Source organism: Misgurnus anguillicaudatus, chromosome 18, assembly GCF_027580225.2.
Source record: "Misgurnus anguillicaudatus chromosome 18, ASM2758022v2, whole genome shotgun sequence".
Taxonomy (NCBI): Eukaryota; Metazoa; Chordata; class Actinopteri; order Cypriniformes; family Cobitidae; genus Misgurnus; species Misgurnus anguillicaudatus.
The window spans coordinates 12,895,445-12,914,469 of NC_073354.2; the positions used below are offsets into that span (position 1 = coordinate 12,895,445).

Genomic DNA, 19,025 nt, shown 5'->3' on the forward strand with positions numbered 1-19,025 from the left:
GACAATAGACACTGTGCCTTCATAGATCTCTGTGAATCTCGCCTGACTGCATTCTTTGAGAATGAAAACAGTCCTTGGTCGTCGTTCACTGAAGTGACTCGTTTGACAGGACGTTCTTTGAGTTCGTCATTAGTGCGTGAACATGCTCATCCGACCTCATTCCAGTCTGAGGACCAATTGGTGAGATCTCAGTCTATGCGCCATTTATCCTCAAACAACCGAGACACAGAACACGCATGCTGGATTTATTTTGAATCGTACAGGAATAACTCCTAAATGTATTATTCATTATGAGGGGATGAAAAGAGAGGAGTGAATATTTTTGAAGAACTGCCGTAAGCCTTCGAGACAGGATGATGGAACAGGTGAGAAACTTGTTTTATCATGTATATGCTTGTCACAGCTTATTTTTTAAACACAACTTAGTGTACATTGTTTAAAAATTTATGTTGGAGAGCTGTGATGAAATTTAAGTTGAACAAACTAAAAGCGTAGAAATACCACATACAGTACCTTAATACATTAAAATAGGCTTCCATTTACTTTACCTGCAATACATTTTAAAAACTCTTTTGCTGCCTTCATTTATTTTTGTTCAATCAACGCAGATTTACAAGTCATTTCAAGCTACTAGTATTTATCTTGACAGTTGAGTTGCTACTTATTAAAACATATTAAATGAAGTTGACTTCATTCAACTATATTTTATGTTATAACTTATCTCTAGTGAAGATAAATAATTGTACGTTCAAACTACTTGTAAATCCGAGTTGATTAAACAGACAACAACAACAAAAATAAAAATAAAGGGACGTTCCACTTTTTTTGAAAATTGGCTCATTTTCCAGCTCCCCTAGAGTTAAACATTTGATTTTTACTGTTTTGGAATCCATTCAGCTGATCTCCAAGTCTGGCGCTAGCACTTTTAGCATAGCTTAGCACAATCCATTGAATCTGACCATTAGCATCGCTCTAATAAATAACCAAAGAGTTTCGATATTTTTCCTATTTAAAACTTGACTCTTCTGTAGTTACATCGTATACTAAGACCGACAGAAAATTAAAAGTTACGATTTTCTAGGCAGATATGGCTAGGAACTATACTCTCATTCTGACTTAATAATCAAGGACTTTGCTGATGTAACATGGCTACAGCAGGTGTAGTGATATTACGCACTGCCCGGGGGACTATTTTCGATCGCAGCTTTTAATTTTCTCAAGTTTTAAATAGGAAAAAAAATCAAAACTCTTTTGTTATTTTTTGCGCGATGCTAATGGTCTAATCAGAATCAATGGATTATGCTAAGCTATGCTAGAGGTGCTAGCGCCAGACCCAGAGATCAGCTGGATGGATTCCAAAACGGTAAGAAAACTGTTTAACTCTGGGGGAGCTGGAAAATTAGCATATAAGTGGAGTATCCCTTTAAGGCATTAAATAACTTTTTACAATGCAGTACTTATATGTTTAAAAATCAGTTTACTGATCTACAGTATTAACATTTTACTGATTATAATAAACTATACTTGATTGGTTGACATTGGGCTTCCAGCTCCACTCCTGTCCTGAAACATCAATGAGGTGGAGATGAAATTCACGCATTTCATGACACAGACATTCCACAGATATACACAATTAAAAAATGTGATCCTACCAGTGGAAACCAAGTTAAAGTATTTTTTGTACATTATTGTTTTCTACATAAAGCATCATTCATAATGTAAAGAGCATTGTGTGAAAATATAACCTAAATATCTTTAATATTGACTATTGACTATGGTCATGTCAAAAATTGAAATTAATGGGAAATCAATGAGTCAAATGAAAGTTTGACGCTCCAAACCTCATTAGATTATAAGACTTTAGCCTGGATTTCACTGGATTGTGTGATATGCATGAAAAAATACAATCTATCATGTGCAACATCTACAGTGTAGTTGTCTAACAAGGTGCAACATAAAATGTCATATTGCTTTGATATATTTAACATCGGTTTCCTACATTTTATATTTCAGAATGAATCAGTAGACTTTAAGACCCTGAGGGAAAGGTTTCAGGGTAACAATTTGAAGATTCCCACTAAACCTGTCGTCCCAGATAAACCCAAAACTGTCCCTCCTCCACCGGCAAAAGTCAACAACCCCCTGATCAGCTCCCTCAACACTGCCATCAAAAAAGGGACGATTCACGCTCCACGTGTAGTCTTCAAAGATGATAAAAATCTTAATAGCCAGCTCTCTCCACCTCCGGGGTTAAAGGGCAACAAGCAACAACCTTTCAGTAATTCTGAACTACTGGATAAGAATCAGAAGAGGGAAGGCGACATTATTAAGAAGGCTATGAAAGATAGGAATCTTCCGCTGGTTCTGCCAGTCGCTCCAATAAAACCTAAAGCCTCAGAGTCTGAAACCAGTCCTTTTACTCCTGTGTCTGCTTCACCAGCCAAAGTGTCCACACCCAAGAGTTTCGTATTTAACAATACAAAAACTGGCAGAGATGTTAAGTGGGATAATATTGAAAACGTAACATCTGCTGAGCGCAGTCCACTTACTCCTATGTCTGCTTCCTCAGCCAAAGTGTCCACACCTAAGAATTTCGTATTTAACAATACAAACACCTCCAAAGATGTTAAATGGGATAATATGGAAAACTTAACATCTGCTGAGCCCAGTCCACTTACACCTCTGTCCGGTTCGCCAGCCAGAGTGTTTGCACCCAGATCATTTGTATTCAGCCCTTCAAATGTTAACAAAGATGTGAAGGCGGATACTGTGAAAAGCCCAATACCAGCTCTCCGTACCGCTGACCATTCTGCTCTAACTCCTCTGACTCCTGTTAACCCATCTACAACAGCTATTGCACCTTCTGGAACTGTACCTGTAGTCCCCAAGGCTCTTGTGCCATCTCGGATTTCAGCTGGAGAGCATTCTGTCCCCAGCATTTCTGCCTCAAGTATTCCACTCTCTCCAAGCCCTGAGCCGAAGATTCCTGATCCAGCCATCCCAAAACCAGCCATTCGTGTTCACTCTGTACATAAGCCAGAGATTTCTCAAACAGAAACCCCACTTCCTAAACCGAATATACATTTGCTCAGTTTGTCAGAGGTATTTCCTCCACCAGAAGAAGATTTCACCGATATACCTCCTCCAGTGATTCCTGAAGATTTTATGAATAGCGACTTTTCGCATCAAACAATGCCCAGTTTGTCAGTTCCTGCATCTATTTCTCCTGTTTCCAGGAGTCCGGCTGTCTCCAGGACATCTTCCCCTTCCCCGCCTTCTCGTTCAACGGTATCTCCAGAGCTCTTACTATCTCGTCCACACATATTAACTGCTCCAAGCTCCCCTCCAAAGGTTCATACCCTAGCTGCACCTAAATCGCTGGACTTGGGGAATGCAAAAGCTCTTACTGATCAAAATGACCAGCCACCACTCAAGTCACCACTCTCATTCTTAGCAAGAGCAGAGGAGATGTCCCCAGTTAAACGAACCCCACCAAATGATAAACGTGTATTTGACCTTTTGGAAAAGGCAAAGAAACAGACCAAAATAAGCTACTTGACTACCACACCTGACAATACAACTCCATCTGATATGGATGCACCCAAGGTAGCTCTGCCAAACATTGATACACCCAATATGGCCCAACCTAATCTACCATCAACTGGTAAAGTCTTACCACAGATTCCCAAAACTGAAGTAAGTCTACCTGAGGAACCATTCAATGTACCAGAAGAATTTGATATTAATGGCCTTCCTCCTGTTGACTATGGGGATCATGGTCCAATAAACAATCCACTTGAAACTACGCAGCATAATGGCCTTGATCACAGTAAGTATCTGTCTAGGCAAATAACACTTTATGTGTTTTAGTTAATATAACAGTAAAGTTGATGTCTTACCCCTGGTTTCACAGATAAGGCTTAATGCTAGTCCTAGAGTAAAACACATGTTTGAGTTGTCTCACCCTGAAAATAACTTGCACTGACTGATCTTAAATAATACCATTGCCATTGATTTGTATCAAGATACATACCAGTAACGTCTTTGTCTAAGGTATGTTTATAAAACAGGCCTAGTCTTGGCTTTAGCTAAGCCTTGTCTGGTAACCAGGCCTTCATTGGCCTGGTTTCCTTGGTTCCTTGATGTAGGCCTTGGTTTTAGAAATATTCACAATTAAAACACTCTATAGCTGCGTAAAAACAATGTTTAAATACCTTGCAGAGAAAAAAGGTAGGCGGATTCCTTAGTCGAGGGAGGGTTGGTATGCTAGACATGTCTATTTTGTGGGTTGTGTTGGGCAACATGTCTTACATAGTCAGAATGACAAAGAGCCAGTGGAGTATTTTCTCTTAAGGAAATACTCGACAGCTGTACGAGTTAAACAATTTGGATAGTTTCACTCTGCTTAAGGATTAAACAGAATGGTTATGTTGGTTGTGTTTATATACAGTATATTTCCTTCAGTAATGTAAGTAGTTGTGAAGTGCACCACTATAAAGAAATGTTTAGGTTATTTTCAACCCAGCATTGGGTCAAAAAGGTAAAAAAATAAAAATAAACCCATTTGACCCAACAATGAGTTTGGAATTGAAACAACCCAGCGTAGGTTAAATTACAACCCAACAGGTTGGGTTCGTTTCTTTTTCACCCAATAACCCAAATTTTTTAGAGTTGTCCCCTTAGTTTAATAAATGTTATTGCATTGAGTTGTTTGGCCTAAAAAATGATACTTAATGTCAATGATGTGGTGTTGGCAGAATATTGTCTAAAAATATGTACTATGCATTGCATTTATTTTAGTCACACAATCTCTGTAGTTGATCATGCGGATCGTTTCATATGTAGAAACCCGAAACATCCTAGTTCCTCCGCTTTCATTCCATAGTCCTGTTTTACCTGCTGTGTCTGCTTGACCTTGTCATTTTTATTGGTTATGCAATGCCATCTGTTTTCCAAACAAAACTTTCTATGTTTCCAAATTTGTGCTTCTTCTTGAGATGTATTTTCCATACATATATTACACATTAATTAACACGTTGTAACACTTTACAATAGGGTTGTATTTGTTAACAATAGCAAATGCACAAGCGCACAAGTAACATTAACAAAGATTAATAAATGATAAAAAACTATATTGCTTAATGTTTGCTAATGCTAATACAGTTATTCATGTTAGACCATGGTGTATTAAAGACTTTTTTTAAGATGTCAAATAAATCTTTGGTGTCCCCATAGTACATATGTGAAGTTCTAGCTTAAAATACCATATAGAGAATTTATTATAGCATGTTCAAATTGCCACTTTGTAGGTGTGAGCAAAAATGTGGCATTTTGGTTGTGTCCTTTAAAATGCAAATGAGCTGATCTCTGCACTAAATGGTAGTGTCGTGGTTGGATAGTGCAGATTAAGGGGAGGTATGATCCCCTTCTGACATCACAGGGGGAGCTAAATTTCAATGACCTATTTTTCACATGCTTGCAGAGAATGATTTACTGGTGGATCTTATTCATGTTTTCTAGGCTGAAAGAAGCACTGGGGACCAAATTATAGCACTTAAAAAAGTCAGATTTTCATGATATGTCCCCTTTAACTAATGTTAACGGATACAACTCTTGATTTTAAATATGTATTAGGCTGAAATAAACATGAACTAGATTAATAAATGCCATAGAAGTATTGTTCATTGATAGTTCATCTTAGCTAATACATTATGTTAACAAATACAACCTTATTGTAAAGTGTTACCTAAACATGCAGACGTTTAATGAATTAACAACATTATGAACAAAAAGCTAAGCAAAAAGTTGAGAAAATCTTGTTCTTCTTCCAGGTTGGATTCAGAATTATGATCAAAACATATTTACTTGTTTTCTGACCTTAAGGGGGTGTGCACACCAAGGCATTTACGCCGGCTTATGTTTTCCATGGTTTCCAATGGAAGCGTCGCGCTTTTCAAAAACGCCAGCAGCTGGAAATGTTGAACTTTGGGTGAAACGTTCAGGGGTGCGCTTCCTGAAAGAAACTATGGTCACAAGTTCTGTAACAACGACCATGGATAGCTTACAATGCTTTTGGGAAATGGAGCCCATGTCACTTCTCACTCGGCCGTCCAATCACAGTGGAGGGGGTTGGGACAATTTTCACAACAACTAACCGGCACATCATTTAACGACAAAAAGTGGGCAAGCACCTACAGTTGGCATCCGCCTGCCGTTTTAAGCCGCTTTGGTGTACACACCCCTTAAACTTCTGTAAACTTTCAGAAGATGTGTAATTGTGTCCCTACCATATAACAATTTAAAAAAGGATTGCTGGAAATGTTCGCAATGGTTGAGAAAGAGTAAATTGTAATTTTCCACATTTAAAGATGATATGAATTTGAGGTATATAGTTTCGATCTTCCTGATGCCTCTGTATAGATCAGTGTGGTAGACCATTCTACTATGAATTTTTCATGTTGCTGCAGGCCAAATCTTACCAGGGGTTTTGACAGTGGTAAAGCCAGTGAATCCTCCTCCAACTCCACCCAAGAAGCCTCGCTCTTTTACACCCATGGTGGAATCCCCATACGAGAAACCAAAGCCTTTTGCCAAACATCCCCAGGTTCCCACAATACCTGCTGAACAACTAGAAGAATATGGTAAGAAATGACTACATATATCAGAAACGTGTCCTCTACTTTGTCAATATCTGTAATATTACATCCTAATGGTTTGTCCACCGAATAAGCAAAGTCATTCCCGCTTCTACATCTTTCAGATGAGCAACCCTATGACAATTCATTCGAGGAACAATCTTTTGAAGATACTGACGTATTTGATCCTCCAGCCGTTCCGGATTTTAAGCCAGTACCTCCGTTAGTTTCTGGTTCTGTAAGACCAAGGTCAACTCACGATGAAGCCTTATCGGAACAACTGACTCCGAAACATCACACCGCAGGGGACGTGCTTCCAAACATGGATCGCAAAGACTATGGAGAAGTAGATTACAAATCTGCAAGCTCTCCGCAGCCAGACATCCAAATGCGAAATTCACCCGTCAGTCGAAATTTATCGCCCCTCTCAGGGTAAGCTATAATGCTCATAAGAATTTACTAAATGATGTAAAATCATTCCTAAAATGTTGTGATCATCTTCCAGGACCAATGATTACAGTGATTATATCTATGAAGACCTTGTTGTGAACAAAAAAGGGAAAACACCTAAGACCAAGAAGCTGAAAGGACCTCCAAAGAGTAAGAGAGAAAAGTCTTTACTAAAGTCCTGTTATAGAAAGTATGTCGATTTAGGAAGTAAAAGTGTAGTGATTTACATTCTCAATAATCTTATCTCTGATAAACACTTGACCCACAGAAATGATAAACATATGTCATGCTGTTTTAGATTCTCATCTGATTTCTCGTCTTTTTCTTTTTGTTGTGACTCAGATCCGTATGCTGAATCTGTGGTAAGTTCTTTATACACTTATCAATATCAATATACACTTATCAAGAGCTCAGATGCAAAACCCGCTTTGACATGAAAGTATTGGATAAACGTATAGTATGTTATGAGAGCATTTGGTTAATTATCTTATTTTGACGGAGGTGGCATTTAGCGGCTTTTGCGTCTGGGCTCCTCATTTATTGGTGATGAAATAACAGTTTTCATAGTAGTATTGTCATCTGTTTGTATGTGACGATCTGTTCGAACATGTTGTCTTTGTTCATTGTCCGTTAATCTCCCAAACATTTTCAGGCAGAGGAGACTCCCAAGAAAGGCTTGTTCACCAGGTTTGTAGCTTCAGTTTGTTTTTATGTTCTTGCTCCTAAACTATATTCTTGTTGGTGCTGCAGTTAAACTACGTTTCTGACAAAGGTCTTCAAACTCTATCTACAGGAAGAACTCAGAAAAAGTGGTTGAGGACAAAGAACTAAAGAAGAAAGAGAAACAGCGAGAGAAGGAAAAAGAGAAAGAGAGGGAGCGAGAGAGGAAGGAGCAGAAGGAAAAGGAAAAGAAGGAGAATGAAATGAAGAAAAAATTCAAGGTAATATAAAAATGAAGTGCTGAAGTCCCAGCTTAATTTTAGGTTGATTTCCCTGGAAAATATAAATGCTGTGGTGCTGCCATAATATTTCAACCAGCCCAAAAAAGTAACATTGTCTCCACTAATGGTGTGAGTTTAGGGGTGGGACTATCTGTTTGTCTAACCAATGACAGGCCAATGTTTATTAATTTTTGCAATATTGCTAACAGTACAGCATTCACACACCTTATATCATTGCAAAAACAACTCAGAAAATGTTTTAATTTGATGCAACAATCCATCATAGGTTAAATTACAAACCAACGGGTTGGGTTTGTCCCTTTTTGAAATGACATGGGTTGTAATACCCCAGCTTTTTTAGACTGTAAGTCTTGTTACGTTTATTAATTTTCAACCAACAGTCTCATTAATAAAGGTACAAAAGACAACACTTTGGTGGTACCCTTTTAAAAGGTACCCTTTGGACTTCAAGGGGTCATATTATGAGATTTTTTTAAGATGTAAACTAAATCTTTGGTGTCCCCAGATTGTGTAATTGAAATTTTAGATCAAAATACTCCACAGATAATTAATTTCAGCATGTTAAAATTGCCACTTTGTAGGCCTGAGCAAAAGTGTGCCATTTTTGGGTGTGTCATTTAAAATGCAAATGAGGGGATGAAGTGCAAACACTGATCACAATGATGGTTGTTTCTCTCTCTCTCTCTCTCTCTCTCTCTCTAACCTCATTCACACAGACCTTTGGTCCCAGAAAATACCCGTAAAATTGCCAGACAAGCGTCTGTGTGAACAAAAACTCGTTCTGTTAATCTTCTGGGATCGTTGCCGGAAAGAGGACCTAGTAAGATACGCGGGTAACCCTCTGTGTGAACAAAAAGCCGCAAGAATGCCGTAATGGGCGTGTCGAAGTGAGGACGCGCGCGTCATCATCACAACACAAGTTATGGTTCAGCTCCTTACAACGAGATAACATGCATATAAACATTCATCACGAGAAATGTTGCAAACTAGATTGAAGCAGTTATCAGAAAATGATAAATGACACGCATAAACAATGACGCACGTGCCGTAGTGAGGACGCGCGTGTCATGGCAACATGAAGTTGGTTCAACTCTTTAAAATGAGGGATTTACAACATTCACAACGAGAAATGTCAGCAAACTGGACTGAAGCAGATATCAGGTAAGTTAGCTCATTACTTACTGCGTTGAAACGGAGATCATTCAGCAGCATAAAAGAATATCGCGTCACGTGCTCATTTGAGCTATAATAAACGAAAATACCCGCGCGTCATCCCAACAAGTCGTTCAGCTCCTCAAAATGCGGGTTTTAAATGCATATAAACAATCACGATGAGAAATGTCTGAAAACTGTATTAAAGCAGAGCTCAGGGAGCTCGTCAAATCTCCACTCAGAAGCTGAAATCATTCACCAGCATTAGAACGCGGTGCGTCACGCGCTCCTTAATAATCTTATCATAAAGAAAAAAGTGCACGCGAGTGGTTCTTGGAGGGAGAAATAATATATAATATGCAAACTTCAGACGCTGCGTAGAAGAGAGGGCGGGACTTTCAATAGGTCACGTGTCTTTCCGGGACCGTCACATGCCGGATAAACTTGGCAGTGTGAATGAAAAAAAATCTAACTATTCCGGAAAATCCAGGATTCATATGCCGTGTATTTTACGGAATTTGTGTGTGAAAAGGGCTTCTCTCTCTCTCTCTCTCTCTCTCTCTCTCTCTCTCTCTCTCTCTCTCTCTCTCTCTCTCTCTCTCTCTCTGTGTACAAAATGGCTGTGCCGTGGTTGAATAGTGCAGATAAAGGGGGCGGTATTATCCTATTCTGACCTCACAATAGGAGCCAAATTTCAATGACCTATTTTTTCACATGCTTGCAGAGAATGGTTTACCAAAACTAGTTACTGGGTTGATATTTTTCATATTTTCTAGGTTGATAGAAGCACTGGGGACACAATTATAGCACTTAAAAATCAAAAAAGTCAGATTTTCATGATATGTCCCCTTTAAAGGCGGGGTGCATGATTTTTGAAAAACACTTTGAAAAAGGGCCAAGTACCAAACACCAGCTTATAGCCAATCAGCAGTAAGGGACGTGTCTACTAACCAACATTGTTGCCTGGGTTGCGTATGTGTGGGGTGGGTCTATCAACAGAAGGTCCAGATTCTATTGGGGTATTGGTGTGTTTGTTTACGTGATTTCAAATATCAACATTGGCGTTCAGAGATCATGCCCCCGGCCTTTAAAGATTGCATATTAGTACCTCAATACGTAGTGGTACTTATACATATTGTTACATCATAGGTAAATATCTACACCTAAATCATGCATATAGGACCTTTTGAAAGGGTACCGTCCCAGTGACATCTTTTGTACCTTTATTTCTGACAGTGTAGTGTTGGGCCTAAAAAAGCACATTTAAACAAACAGCTGCGTTTTTCCATTTTTGACCCAACACTGGGTTGTTTATAAAGTGCAGTGGGGTAAGAAAAATTAACTTAAGTTTACTTTCTTATCCCATTGGCAAATATTTGCTCTTGTTTTAAGCATAAACTCACTTGATTTAGAATTGTTTTACAGAAAACAAGACTTAATATAATTTGTTCTCAAGTACATTTGTTGGTTCAACTTAAATAAGTAAGCTACCTGGTTGCCTTAAAAGTTTGAGCAAATTCAACTTAAAATATTAGTTAACTCCAAAAATTGTTGTGTCAACTAATAACTTACTTTTTTTAAGCTGAAACTTTTTTTACAGTGTACTGGAAAACAAGACAAACATACTAAAAAATCATTTTCATTGCAGTGCATTTAAAGGGACACTCTTTTTTGAAAATATGCTAATTTTTTCAGCTTCCCTATGTTACACATTTAATTTTTACCTTTTTTGGAATCCATTCAGAGTCTCCGAAGTAAATCTCCGAGTCTGACGTACCACTTTTAGCATAGCTTAGCATAATCCATTGAATCTGATTAGACCATTAGCATCGTGCAGAAAAAAACCCCCAAAGAGTTTTGATATTTTTCTTATTTAAAACTTGACTCTTCTGTAGTTAAATCGTGTACTGGGCCGACAGAAAATTAAAAGTTGCGATTGTCTAGTCAGATATGGCTAGGAACTATACTCTCATTCCGGCGTAATAAGGACTTTGCTGATGTAACATGGCTGCAAGAGGCACAATGATATTAAGCAGCAGCTTTTAATTTTCTGTCGGTCTTAGTACACGATGTAACTACAGAAGAGTCAAGTTTAAATAGGAAAAATATTGAAAGCTTTTGGTTATTATGCCGTGATGCTAATGGTCTAATCAAATTCAATGGATTATGCTAAGCTATGCTAAAAGTGCTAGCGCCAGACCCGAAGATCAGCTGAATGGATTTCAAAATGATAAAATGAAATGTTTAACTCTAGGGGAGCTGGAAAATTAGAATATAAAAAGTGGCCCTTTAAATTGTTCAAAAATTAAAATAAATAAATAAAAACATTCTTATCTAATATGGGCATTGCAGTAGTTTCTGTAGCATCTGTGCCTGTGATCCAGTGGGAAAGAATATAATCCGTAAGAGACACTTGTAAGTTTTGCATTGATAATTTGGCTATTGCTTATTAAGCACTCACGGTCCATTTTGCTACCACATCCCACACCACGAGAAAATCAAAGACTGCAATTACCATGACTAAACCTGAACACTCCAATCGATTGTGAAATGAGCCGTACATTTCAATTTCTCGCTAACAGTTAAAGTCTAGTTTTTAATGCATGCGCCAAGGTCAGTTCATTTAACTCTGTGTGTGTGTGTTGCTGTTTGATGTATAGATCACAGGGCAGGAAGAGCCCATGTATCAAGTTAAAGTGATCCAGGATTGTAAAGGCCGTAAAAATGACCTGCCGGTAAAAGTTGGAGAAACTGTGAGCATCATTCGTACCACCAGCTGCCCTAAAGGGAAATGGCTTGGCAAGGACACCAACAACAGATGTAAGCTCAACACAACAAATCACAGGAATGCACACATCTACACACACGCGCATTAATGCAAGTCACAAATGATTAGCATTGCTGTTAAATTACGACTGCAGATAAATACGTGCCCTTATTATGACTTTACCCTGATAAGGATTAAATGCCTGCATAGATTTCTCGCTAACCAATGACTTAAACTAGTCCTTGAGCTCTGGCTTATCTCTCACACTGTGTATGTAAGCGCTTATCTCATTTTTCAGATGGTTGTACTGGAATGTGGAGTGGCAATGCACTGTGTTTTTTTGTTTTTTTTTTGCAGATGGCTATGTCCCAGTAGAGAGCATGGATTTGAATATCGATGGAATTATGGAGCTGGGGAAGATGACATCAGCGACCAACAGACCCAATGGCAACGGTGTCAGGGATGGAGAGCACACCAGTACAGACAGCAGGTAACCATGGAAACGACTACAGCCTTAACACTATACCGTCTTGTACTCACATCCAAAATTAACCCATCTTTTTTTGTCTCCAAATGTGTTTTTAAGGACCTCGGATCATTATGCCACGAACCATGAGAGCTGTAAGAACCTTTCATATTCAGTTTTAATGGTTTTCATTTGGTTTAATATCATAATGTCCAAAAAAAAGTACAATGGTGCTACCAAGGTATTTTGGACATGCCATTATATATCTTCTTACACGCTGTTCTGTTTTTTTAAGTAATGCAAACATTATTTGCAACTTAGAAATTAATCTTTTGTCACACATTTTATGCTGTGAACAGCCTATTAAGACGTTTTTAGACTGATTTAATGTGTTCATTTCCAATTTCTGTTTATTTCAGTCTCAGATGACAGTGAGGAATGGACATATGATGATGAGGACGCCCCATACGGCTCATCCGGTCAAATGTCACACTTGTAAGTATCACCTCTGATTTTTGTATGTGTTTGGCCATGTGTCACTTATCGAATAAACTAGTTCGGCTGTTGTATTCTTTACAAAATAACGTATGTTCAATATTTCAGAGGGCTGAATCAGAGGATGGCCACGCCAACCAAAGGTGAGTCATGATTCGTGATGAGACATGATTGAAACATTTTCACAGGGACAGCCAAGACAAAAAACAAAAACGATAATATTCAAACTACTCAAACTGTTCAAAGGTCTATATTTATTCATTGTCTTTCAAGAATAGATTTCTATTTGTACCTTGATCTATCAGGTAATCCCATTATACTCGAGTTATGCTTTTAAAGGGAGAGTGCATCCAAAAATAGAAAAATTCAAGTCACACTGTAAAAAAAAGCAGCGTGAAGTTTAAACAACTTAATTATGTAAGTCAATTCAACCCAACCCACTTTTTTTTTAATTTTGACTTGTGATTAGTTAGAAAAACAAGTTAGAATTGTGTAACTTAATTTATTAAAATATATGATATTATTTGCATATGACTTTCTTGTTTGTTTTGGAGACAAAAGGTGAAGTCATAATAGCAGAATGACTTACAGAAACTTAAAGTGTGACTAAATGCTACAGATTTAAAGTCCAACAGGATGATTCATGTTGAATTGCATTGAATATAATATCACCGTACTTGTTTTAGGGAGTGAAATCACTTTGGGTCCTGTTCACCAAGCACAGCCGGATGGAAATTACTCAGATGTGCAGTAAGGACCATTATGTTCCACTTTACTTCTTTATTTATTGAAATGACATGTTTACTTTATACACTGGTCACTAGCTGTCACTTGGTCGGTACCCTTTCAAAAGGTACACTTTGCACCTAAAGAGTTCATAATAGTACTGCAGAGGTACATATCTGTAGTCTACCTGTACCAAAGAGTGCATATTAGTACCTCAAAGATATACCCAAATGGTACATTTTAAAGGGTACTGCCCCAGTGACAGCTAGCAAACATGTATGACTGTGTAGATCTATTATACTATATCAGATCTGAACTCTTGAACTCTACACTATAAAAATGCCTGGTTGCACTTAAATATTTAAGTTTAAACAAATCGAATTAAAAAAGTCATTTCAACTTTTTTGACTAGTTAAAAGTCCCTATAATTGATAAAAATTGTCCAATTTTATTTAAAAATTTGATTCAACTTAATTTATAACAACAAGTGTTACAATGACGTATTAATTCAAGTCATTTAAAACTAGGTGCAATGAGGAATTTTTTTTTGCAAAAGAACATAAAAATAATTGTATTTTGTGCATTGCAGAGCAAAACACGAAGCCCTTCAAAAATTGTCCACATTCTTCACACAACCGAAAACGCCCTCTCAGCCTCTACAGATCAACAACACACCAGTGTAAGACATTATTGTCCGTTTATGTTATTTTGTGTTTTTATTCATTCACTTAACATCACTTTTACATTTTAAAGCTGCTCTATGAATAAAGGCTGAAATTTGACTCGCATCATTATTCATATCTGTAAACAAAGACAAGATCAGGCGGCAGATGCTACATACACTGAAAAAAATTATTCATTGAATTTAATCAATTTTTTGGGGTGGGTGGTTGAAATCAATTTATTTAAGCTACATTTAAACAAAAAAGATTAGTAAAGTAAAATAAAATATAAACATTTTGTTTAAATGTAGCTTAAATGGGTTGATTGCAACCACTTACCTTAAAAAAAAAAAAGATTAAATTCAATGAATCATTTTTTTCAGTGTAAATAAGTATACCAAAAGGCGGGGTGCATGATCTCTGTTGTTATGTTAATATTTGAAATCACCTAAACAAACACGCCCCTACCCCACTAGAATCTGGACCTTCTTTTGATAGACCTGCCCCACACATATGCAACCCCGGCAACGATGTCTGTTAGTAGATACCCCCTTCCTGCTGATTGGCTACGAGTGCGTTTTGGTACTCGGCCCAACTCCCTTTTCCAAAGTGTTTTTCAAAAATCCCGCACCCCGCCTTTAACCTAACCCCTGAAAAATTTCCTCCATTACTCAAGTGCTTTAGTTTAATGCACGAATTGCATGATTTCTCTCATTTAACAAGATAGTTGGTGTTGAATCAATTTATTTTAGCTTATTAAAATCTCTGGATTTGTAAATTTTACCCATCATGCATTGTGAATATGAACTGCTACTCTTATAGGACTGTTGTTTTGCTGTTTGTTGTCTTTATTTATACTACTGCAGTTGTCTTTGTTATCATTGTTGCTTTTTATTTTTGTGGTAAAGTTAAGAGCTAATTTTTTCACTTCATGAGATTTGATTACTGTCACCATTATTGAGACTTGTGTGTTGAGGTCTCTGTGTAAAGTTGAAGCCTTTGCTTTGCAAGGTGGCCTCTTTTTTGAGAGTCCTCCTAAAGGAAAACCACCATTTTTTAGTGTTTTACTGTGTTCTTGCCTCAACTTGGATGAACTAGTACATCCCTATCTTTTATCAATGCGTGCGCTTTTGGTCTTTGTACAGTGCTTCTCTAGCATTTAGTCTAGCCCCATTCATTCCTATGGCTCCAAACAAAAGTTTCATTTTGTGCCAACATACTTACTCGTGTAACTACTCATGTAACAGTCTTTAAATAAATAATAATAATAAGTTTATATAAAACATGGAAGTGTTCGGTGGCTTCTAAATTCATCCCTGTTTGGATCCTAAGGAATGAATGGGGCTAGGCTAAATGCTAACACATTCATGACGCACTGTACAAAGATTAAAAGTGCACGCGTTGAATAAAAATAGGTGTGTGTTGATTTGTCTGGGTTGAGGTAAGAACATAGTAAAATATTGAAAAACGGTGGCGTTTTCCTTTAACATTAAATTGCCTTGTACAGCAATCTTAAGTAGGTCCTGGGTTTTATTTCTAGATAACAGACATACTGAAAAAATACAAAGTGAATGCACTCTAAGTCATTGTTTTGGAGAGAAGCAACTGCCAAATGCATCGAAATGATGGGTGTAACTCAAACCATTACGTTAATCCATGCAGAAGAGCAACGCCAAAACTATCGATGTAGAAAATACAATGAGCAACTCGCAATTGTATATTTCCGCCACATATTGCATTAGTCAGTCCGTAGCATTCATAGTGCAGCTTTAAGGTTATGAAATTCCTATTAATCATGTGCTGTTCATGTCCTGTTTCCTTGTTCCTTGCTTGTTTGTCCATCAAAGAATGAAAATGCCTAGAGCAGGTATGTTTTTGTTATGTTTTGCTTTTATTACATAAACAATTGTATTTATACGCACTAATATTTGTTTTCTTTTTCTTTACACCATGTCTGATTCGCACGTAAAGTGAATCCTGTCAATCTGTAAGTATTCACATAAAATGTCAACCCCATGCGTATGTGCAGGTTCTCACATGTAACATGCACACTAATTCAATCATGAGATGACTTTCCTCTGCTGGAGTATGCAGTCAGACTGGTTTTTCATGAATATCTGAAATGCTTTTTTTAGTGTCTCAATGTCTCGTTCCCTTCGGCATGTTGAGCTGCTGTTCCGTACCAGCACTGCTTATTTATTTATTTGTTTTGTTTTTTTCCTCCCAGAAACGATGAGGTAGATGATCATGATGTCCCACACTTCCAGGTCCTCCCTCCTCCAGATCTGTATGCCGACCTTAGTGCTAGCGACTCAGAACCGATATACAGCAGGTACGTGTGAGATGTGTTAATCAAGAGTGCACACTTGTTTATAATACAGATTGGTCTATGGCTGTAAACGTTTATGATCTATTTTTTGTATTGCTGCACTGCATCTTTGTTGGATAGCAGTGTTCTGCAACTGTTTACTTATCAGTGACTACTATATGGTCCTGTCCCAAATGGCGCACTTCACGTGGACTTTCGGTCTTGTGGCCTTAAATTGCACATGCTCGCTTAGTCTACGAGTCCGTAAGGAGTCCCATCTGTCATTTTTACGATCCGCAGTGTGCTTATCAGCGCCCCCTTTGCAACCTGGATACGGGCTTCTGCGAAGCCTGCACTGCTGCAGGCTCCAGCTACTTTACCAACCCAGAAGTCCTTGGAAAAGAGCAATCAAACGACGGATGGGAGGAGTTCACACCACTTATCTTCCTATTTCCATTGTGACGCTCGAGTCTGTCCTAAAATGGCACACCCCGGACTTGTGGACTTCCTCAGAGTCCACACTTTGATGACATCATGTAGTGCAGACCTTAGGGACCCTTGACATGAATCCAAGAGGGCACACCGGAGTCGTATTTTGGGAAAGACTCTAGCGTCATGCAGGAAAAAGAGAAGTTGCCCATCAGTGTGAACTCCTACCTTCCGTCGTCTGATTGGTCTGTTTGCTCTTTCGCAAGGACTTCTGGGTTGGTAAAGTGCGCGAAGCCTGCTGGGCTTCAAGGGTGCACTGTAAAAAAAATCCGTAGAAATCGCAGCTGAGTTGCCGGTAATTTACCGTAGATTTAAATTTATGTTATTTACCGGCAACATTTTGTTCAAAGTTAAATGAACATTGAACATTTACGGGTCTTTGTCTTTACAGAGTAAAACTAAAAAACAGCATCGAGCAAGACATTCTGGGAAACAAAATCTGAAGCAAAAAACAGAAAAAGGTTGATGATGATTTCTGGTTCCCAGAATGCTTTGCATGAGGCTGTTATTGTATAGTTTTATTCTGTAAAGATAAAGACTTGTTAATATTTAAAATTTATTTAACTTTGAACAAACTCTTGCCAGTAAATAACATAAATGTAAATCTACGGTAAATTACCGGCAACCCAGCTGCAATAACATTGAAATTTTTACGGACTTTTTTTACAGTGTGCAAAGGGGGCGCTGATGAGCACACTTCAGAGCGTAAAAATGACAGATGGGACACCCTACAGACTGGTAGACTAAGCGAGCAGGTGAAATTTAAAGGCGGAGTCCACGATGTTTGAAAAACGCTTTGGAAAAGGAGACGGGCCGACTACCAAAACACACTTATAGCCAATCAAATCAAATCAAATGCCGGGTTGCGTATGTGTGGGGCGGGTCTATCAACAGAAGGTCCAGATTCTATTGGGGTAGGGGCGTGTTTGTTTAGGTGAATTCAAATATCAACATTGGCTTTCAAACATCATGGACTCCGCCTTTCGGGCCTTGCGTCTTAAAGTAAACCTCTGGGCCATTTGGGAAAGGGCCTTAATCTTCACAGAAGGATTTTATTTGTTATTTACACTTTTAAAGGGATAGTTCTTCCAAAAAAAAAAAAATTGTTATCATTCACTCAACCTCAAACTGTTTCAAACCTGTAAAAATGTCTTTGTTCTGTTGGGCACAAAGAAAGATTTTGAGCAATGTTTGTAACTAAACTATTTTGGAGCACCACTGACTTCCATAGTATTTTTTCCCTACTTTCATACTATGGAAGTAAATGCTGCTCCTATTCCTGCTTATTCCTACAAATTACTTCTTGACTACAATGTGCCAAAGTCAGTAGCTCCGGTGTAGATCCGGTGCAAATCTGGCTTGGAGTCGTGTGCTGTCTAATATTTTATTTTTGGGTGAATTATCCCTTTTAGTTTTTTTTTAAGAAATATTTGTGTTTGTATTATGTATATTATGTACACTCTAAGGGCGCAGTCACACCAAAAGCACTTTAAACGCTTGCAAACGCAAGGCGCGACGCACTGCCTTTTTTAAAAAAAGGGCAGTGCGGTGCGGCTTTTCATATTGCTAAGCAACCACCGAGTCAGCTGTCTTGTCAATCAAATATTGAAGCGTGAGCGCTCTTTTGCTGTTAACTGTCATATTAGCAGAAACTTTAAATAGAGGACGCTTGCTCTGACCTTGTTTGAGGGGGAGAGGTGCACAAACACGCAGGAGAGAGTGAGCGAGTGGAGTCCGGTTCTTCAAAGCAACTGTAAACTTCCCTCACCACAACGTAAGGCCCGCCTCTCCCCTCATTCGATTGGACAATGGAAGACGCGAATGACGTCAGGCGCTTTCTCCGCTCTCAGCGCTCCTTCAAAAACGCGTGCGCGGCAGGCGGCAGAAAACCGCAAGGCGCTCGGCGCGCATAA

General features: G+C 38.3%; 1 protein-coding gene across 1 annotated transcript in view; it reads left to right on the forward strand.

Moving 5' to 3' along the window:
* Positions 1 to 19,025, forward strand: part of LOC129430153 (uncharacterized) — a 20,881-nt gene continuing 1,856 nt past the window's right edge. Inside the window, exons 1-18 of the mRNA XM_055187211.2 lie at positions 1 to 365; positions 2,014 to 3,829; positions 6,468 to 6,641; positions 6,761 to 7,067; positions 7,141 to 7,235; positions 7,428 to 7,447; positions 7,738 to 7,772; positions 7,879 to 8,026; positions 11,860 to 12,019; positions 12,324 to 12,456; positions 12,553 to 12,587; positions 12,852 to 12,927; positions 13,036 to 13,070; positions 13,614 to 13,677; positions 14,243 to 14,332; positions 16,163 to 16,182; positions 16,287 to 16,302; positions 16,543 to 16,647. Of these exons, the coding sequence (XP_055043186.2) occupies positions 354 to 365; positions 2,014 to 3,829; positions 6,468 to 6,641; positions 6,761 to 7,067; positions 7,141 to 7,235; positions 7,428 to 7,447; positions 7,738 to 7,772; positions 7,879 to 8,026; positions 11,860 to 12,019; positions 12,324 to 12,456; positions 12,553 to 12,587; positions 12,852 to 12,927; positions 13,036 to 13,070; positions 13,614 to 13,677; positions 14,243 to 14,332; positions 16,163 to 16,182; positions 16,287 to 16,302; positions 16,543 to 16,647 (3,341 nt within the window). The 5' untranslated portion in view covers positions 1 to 353. The remainder of the gene's footprint in view (positions 366 to 2,013; positions 3,830 to 6,467; positions 6,642 to 6,760; positions 7,068 to 7,140; positions 7,236 to 7,427; positions 7,448 to 7,737; positions 7,773 to 7,878; positions 8,027 to 11,859; positions 12,020 to 12,323; positions 12,457 to 12,552; positions 12,588 to 12,851; positions 12,928 to 13,035; positions 13,071 to 13,613; positions 13,678 to 14,242; positions 14,333 to 16,162; positions 16,183 to 16,286; positions 16,303 to 16,542; positions 16,648 to 19,025) is intronic.